Source organism: Anas acuta, chromosome 15 (genome assembly GCF_963932015.1).
Source record: "Anas acuta chromosome 15, bAnaAcu1.1, whole genome shotgun sequence".
Lineage (NCBI taxonomy): Eukaryota > Metazoa > Chordata > Aves > Anseriformes > Anatidae > Anas > Anas acuta.
Genome location: NC_088993.1, coordinates 6,136,457 through 6,142,606, shown reverse-complemented (window position 1 = coordinate 6,142,606; position 6,150 = coordinate 6,136,457). Strand labels below are relative to the sequence as shown.

The 6,150-nt window shown below is 64.0% G+C and overlaps 1 protein-coding gene across 1 annotated transcript; it reads right to left on the bottom strand.

The window, feature by feature from the left end:
* Window positions 1-2,907: 2,907 nt before the first annotated feature.
* LOC137864813 (noggin-2-like) lies at window positions 2,908-5,856 on the bottom strand. Its single transcript, XM_068699338.1, has one exon. The coding sequence runs from the start codon at window positions 4,618-4,620 to the stop codon at window positions 3,970-3,972; it is 651 nt and encodes a 216-aa protein (XP_068555439.1). The 5' UTR covers window positions 4,621-5,856; the 3' UTR covers window positions 2,908-3,969.
* Window positions 5,857-6,150: the final 294 nt, after the last annotated feature.

Genomic DNA, 6,150 nt, shown 5'->3' with positions numbered 1-6,150 from the left:
GGATGAACTAGACTTTGGTAGTGGAGATAAGAGATTTAATCTGCTACTGGTGCCAATGTCAAACGGGATGTGAAATGTGAAGGAAAAGTCCTCTGTGCCATGGATTCAAACGTCAGAAGCTGTCCCAAGCTCTGACTCTCTCACATGGCAAACAAATCTATGCCTGTGGCTGGGGTGATCTAAACCTGAGGCTCGCGCAGTGGAAAAGCCACTCACCTGGTGGCAGAGTGGCCTTGACACATGGAAATGGTGATGGCAGACCCAAGACGGGCTCTCTGCTCCAAGCTGGCCTCGGTGGGGACTATGAGGGGAGAAAGATCCAAAGGTGATCCAACCACAGCCGCTGCTGGCTGTGCAGGGAAAAGCTGCCTGTGCTGCCCCGCCGTGGTGGTGGATGCATGCCTGGGACAGCTGCCGGGTCCCATAGAGCCTCCTCTGCCACGTGCCCTGCCCAAAGGAAGACAGGGTTAAGCTGTAAGCTGCTGAACCTCCCAAATGCTACTGCAAATGCCCTTTGAAATCATGCTCTGTGCTCGTGAATGCAGCCCCTGCCCAAGCAGGGGGAGCAGGAAGGGGTGCGGGGGAGCAGCCGGCAGGGATGCGGGTCTGGAGGTAGACACCCCACGTGGAGCAGAGAAAGGGGACGGACTGCAAAGCAAGCAGCTTCCCGGGGCAAGGACAGCATCACCCTGCGAGTTCCTGAGGAGCCGGGTGACCGGAGGGACCAGCTGGGTACCCGGCAGCGGGAGTGATCGCGCCTGCACGTGTGTGGCCACGAGCGTGCACGTCTCTTGCCAACGCGATGACAAGCGTGACCCAACCTACAGGACGCCGCCCAGCCCCGGCGCTCCAGGCCCGTCTCCAGGGCCACCACCCCAAAGCGCGGGGGGAAAGACCCACGTCTGCAGAGCTGGCACCCACCGCATCTCGGGTCTCACGGAGGCCCGCTCTGCCCCTCTCTCCCCTCCAGCCTGTCCCTTAATCACAAGCAGCTTGGGGAGACAATGAAGCAACCGCACCAAAGGGCCAGGCTCATTCCCCTTTGTCTTTCGCTCCTTTGAGGCTCGGCAGACGGGGCAAAGCCATCACGCCCACGGCCCAGCCATCGCACGTCCGACTCATCGCCTCCCCGGGCAGCCGAGCAGGCGGCGCAGCGGCACGAGGGCGCCGGGTGCCCCGGCACCGCGGCTGCTCTGGGTGAGCCAGCCCGTGCCCCCCGGTGGCCCGTGCCCCCCCGCCGGCCTGCAGAGTGTGCCAAGCACCTCGGGCGCTCGGCGCTCTGGCTTCCGCCCCCAGACAGGCTGTTGTCTCGAGCGGGACCACCGCACGCTCCCCAGGGATGCAGGCGGCCCCCTCCTCCCGCCAGCACATGGCACGGAGGCTTTCAGGCTGGTTTTCTCTGGAGTTCACACAAATCTCTCCTTCCCCGCTCCCACCCCCCCCCCCCCCCCTTTTCCCCACACAACTGAACTCAGCCATTGAGTCCAGCGAATGGTTTATTTCCCAGGTTAGCACAAAGCAGGGGTCTCTGTGTGCCCCTGGAACCAGCAGAACAAAACGCACAAAGACGTTAGAGGGCCATTTGTAACCAAATCCCAACACACCAGATACTGTTGGGATTATGTCAGAAATATTTTCCCAGAATGCCCTCCCCCCATGCTCCCTCCTACAGATGTTCGGCCCCCACACCACAGATGTTGTTCCTCTTGCAAAATGAGCTTTCCCCTTCCTCTCCCAAATGCCCCTGATGTTTTGCACATTGCTGTCGCGAGGTCTCCCTTCCACCCTGCCCTCCGCATCCCCCCTTCCCCGCTCCCTTGCGGACAGCCAGGCGGCAAGGCCAGCCTGTCCCCAGTGCCAGCTCCATGGGGACATCGGCTTCTGGGCGTCCGTGCCCCTCTTGCCTCCAACCAGCACCTCTGCCCGTTAGATAAACCCTCTCCCTCTCCCTGTTTCAGCCTCTCCTTCTGCGTGTGACCTCCCAGGCCTCACCAGCCCCAGACAGGCTCACCAAAGGGACCTGCACCAGGAGGTCCTTGGCGGAGATTTGTTCCTGGAGGAGGGAGGGGTGGGGGGGATGCTGGGCACATTTCAGGCACATTTCAGACACCGGAGAGAACGGCCCGACCTTCCTCTCGCCACCGACAGCCCACGCGGAGCACTCAGGGAGACGCCTGGCAGGGTGTCAGGGCCCCGCTCCAAGGCCTGCGACAGATCTCCCTGCGCCCGGAGCGCCCGGAGCGGTGCCGGCCTCCTCCCCGCCGGCCTCGCCGCGCCGTCCCGGCTGCCAGGGTGGCACGGGGCACCGGGAGCTCCCAAAGGAGAGCGGGGCCAAGCGCTGGTGGCACGCAGCACCCTGGCAGGATGGGTGTTTCCTCCCGAGCCCTGCGCCGTGCCGCCCCGTGGCTCCGTCGCAGCAGGCAACGGGACTCGTCTCCATCATCCTTCCCCGCTGTGCTGGGGGGGCTGCAGCCGGGAGGGGCGTTTGTCCTAAAGCGGGGGGCCACGGAGCTGCGTCAGCTGCTTTGGTGGCCGGGCTGGGAGCCTCTCCCATTTCTTCCGCCAGCGGGAGAGCTGGATCCGTGAGCCGTGGAGCACGCGGGGAGCCAGGGCAGGCGACACAGAGCGGGGATCTCCCAAGGACTTGGGATGGTGCCTCTTGTCTGGGGCACCGCAGCTCCTGTGCACGTTACGAGCCGCTTCTCTCCTGGCTTTTCTCGCCCTTACCGAGGCAAAAAGGACCCAGAGCGGGGTCCCCAGGAGATGCAGCCCGAAGCAGCTCCGGCAGCCCTGTGGCCTCTCGCTGCTCGGCGTCAGCGTGGCCCGGCCGTGGCCCCGTGCTCATCACCTGCTCCCAGCAAGAGCCCGACTCCGCTGGGCTCCCACCGAGCCGGCCGCAGCGCGAGGTTTTTCTTCAAAGATAGAGTTTATTGCTAAAAATGTTTTGATCAGTGATAGCTCATATTTACATTGATATGTTTTTTTTAAAGGAATATTCAAGTAAACATTTCCAATAGTTTCTGGCATAATCTCTAGCTTCTTTTTTTTTTTTTTTTTTCCTATACACAAACATTAAAAATAAATAAACTGTACACAGAAAATTTCCTTTAGCATCTCTACATGACTACATGTATTCCCACACAACAAAACGATTCCACTCTTTCATAGATTTGTACTTTTCTTTAAAATTTCCTCCTTAATTAATTGTTATACACTTAAAAAAAAAAAAAAAACCTAGAGAGCTTGGCGAATTAGTTGAAACACCAGTGACAAGGTCTGAAGAAGACGGAAAAAAAAATACAGCACAGAGGAACAACTGTCTTCAGGGATGCTGCCGTTCTTTCTTTCATTCTTTTTTTTTTTTCTTTCCCCCTCCTTTTCCTTTTGTTAAAATCATCTTTACAGGAAATTTCTGCCCTTCCCTTCAGCAGGGAAGCGCTCAGGTTCTGTGGGGACAGGTTTAAAATGTGGTCCTATGTTTTTAAAATAATAATAATAACAATAATAATTATAATAATAATAAAAAACAGCTGCAATTTTCCCCCTTTCCTTTAAAATCTCTCTATTTACACGACTGGTATTTTTTTTTTATTATTTTTTATTTTTTTTTCCCTTTTGTTAGAAGGCTATATACGTATAAAAATAGACATCTGATTGTAGTGCTTTACTGTGCCTTTGGCCTGCCCTGCAGTTCCTGGGTTCGCTTTTCCCCCTTTCAAATAAAATAACATTAAAATAAGTCAAAAAAAAAAAAAAAAACGGTTCCTCCCCCCCCCCCTCCCTCCTCTTCCCCCTTTCCCCTCCCCGGGCGCCCAGGAGGGGAGGAGAGGGAGGGGGGGGGGGGGGCAAAAAAAAAAAAAAAAAAAAAAATAACCACGAAACATCCAAACGAAAAAAGAAACCAGTGCAAGGGGCCGAGGGAGGCGGGGGGGCCGAGCCGTGCCGAGCCGAGCCGTGCCGGGCCGGCGGCTAGCAGGAGCACTTGCACTCGGAGATGAGCGGGTACTGCACGGGGATCCAGGTGCAGTACTTCTGGCTGGACCAACCCTGGCAGTGCCAGCGCAGGAAGGTCTTGGTGACCGATTTGACGGGCTTGCAGAACATGCCCTCGGGCAGCGAGCAGGATTTCTCGGCGAAGCAGTTGCCCTCCTTGATGTAGCGCGGCCAGAAGCGCACCCCCAGGTCCTTCCAGGTGTAGAGCACGGGGCAGTAGGTGTACGCCCAGAGCCACTGCAGCACCTTTCGCCTCGCCTTCTTGCCCACCCGCAGGCGCGGCCCGTGGGGCGGTGCGCCCAGCTCCAGCCGCCGCAGCTCCGCGGGCAGCGCCCCCCGCGCCCGCCCCGCAGCCGCCGCCGCCGCTTCGGCGCCCGAGGCGTTGGCGGGGCCCGGCACGGCCACGGCCATGAAGCCGGGGTCGAAATGGCTTCCCAGCTTCTTGCGCAGAGTCCTCTCGTCCAGGTCCTGCTCCTTGGGGTCGTACTCGGGGTCCGGGTGCTCCACGATGTCTTTGACGGGCAGGTTGTCGCTGGGCGAGGGTCGCAGCCTCAGGAAGGGCTGCCCGCCGCCCGGCCGCAGCAAACCCAGGCAGGAGCAGAGCAGGAGCGCCCCGATCGCCGTCATGCTCCGGGCGGGCCCGGCCCGGCCCGGCGGCCCGGCCCCGCCGCCCCGGCTCGGCGCTGGCTTCCCCCCGCGGGGCTCGGCGCTGCGGGCTCGGCTCCTAGCGCTGCCCGGCGGCGCCTGCCGGCTCCCGGGGACTCATAAATAGGCAGAGACAAAGTCCGGCGAGGCCCGTTACTTTAAATAGCTCGGCCGGGGTTGTGTGACAGACGCATCTGAGGCTCGCTGCGCGGCCGCTGGCTCCCCGGGGCTCCCCGCCGGGCCGGCTCCAGCCGCGGCCGAGAGCGCCGGGGGGTCCGTGCCTCCCCCGCGGGCGGCGGCGGGGCAGGGCACGGCGGCAGCCGAGCCTTCCTCCTCCTCCTCCTGTCCTCCTCCTCCTCCTCCTCCTCCTCCTCCTTCTCCTCCTTCGCCGCCGCTCTCGCTCGCTCGCGCTCTCCCCCCCAAAATTCACAGCGGACTCGTCTCCATCGCCATGGTGACAGCTGGGCTGAGCCCCACGACAGCTTGTCTAGACGGTGTGACAGGGTTTGGCGTGAGACCGGAGCCCGAGAATAAAACCCTCCTTTATAGCCGGGCGAGCCGGCCGAGGGGGCGGGGAGGAGGGTCACGGCGGCGCGGCCCGCTCGGGCGGCCCCTGCGCCGCGCCGCCTGCGCGGGCACCGCCGGGGCGCGGGGCTCAGGCGGCGGCGGGCGGCGGCGGCGGCGGCAGCGCCCCCGGCCCGGCCGGGCTCCTCCTCATAGCGGGCGGCTGGGGCGGCCCGCGGCCCCCCGGGGCATCCTCGGCGGGGGGCTCCCCGGCAGCGGCGCGGCGAGGCTTGGCGAGGCGGCGCGCCCCGGCTCCCGGCGCGGTCCCCGGCGGCTCCTCGGCGACAACGGGCGGCGCTCAGCACCCCCGGCGGCCCATGCTGCCGCCCCGCTCCGGGGGCCCGCTCGGCCCCGCGCTGCTCAGCGCATCCAGCCGCGGGGCAGCTCCGGCGCCCGGCCCGGCTGCGGCGCGGCGCGGTTCCGCGGAGCCCGGAGGGGTCCTGTCCGCTCCGGTTGGGTTCGGCTCGGTTCAGTTCAGCTCGGCTCGGCCCCGCTCCGCTCGGTGCCGCTCGGTGCCGCTCGGTGCCGTGCTGCCCCGCTCCGCGCCGCTGCCCGCCCGCCGCGCACTGCCGTGCGCCGCCCGCCGCCCAAGTTAAATACGCGCCCGGCTCGCGGCCGCTCCGCCCCCGCTGTCACTTTCGCCGCGGCACCGGCACCCACCGCCCCCCGCCCGCCCCGCCCCGCCCCGGCCCCGCCGCCCCGGTCCCGCACGAGGCCCCGCGCCCCCCGCCCGAGGGAGCCGGCACCGGGTCGCTCCCACCCCCCTCTCCCCTCTCCGGCACCGGGGTGGCCGCCGGTGGCCGGGCTCTGCCAGCCGCAGCCCCGCCGCGGGAGCCGGAGGAGCCGCCGAAGCCGCCCCGCAGCGGCCGAAGCGTCCCCGCAGCCCCCCCGGGGCAGGCTCTGGGGCCGGGCATCGCCTCCTTGCTGCGGGGTGCAGCCGGCCGCGCT

Bases quoted from the DNA above. Each gene is read 5' to 3' on its own strand.
- LOC137864813 (XM_068699338.1), bottom strand. From the start codon at position 4,620: ATGACGGCGATCGGGGCGCTCCTGCTCTGCTCCTGCCTGGGTTTGCTG.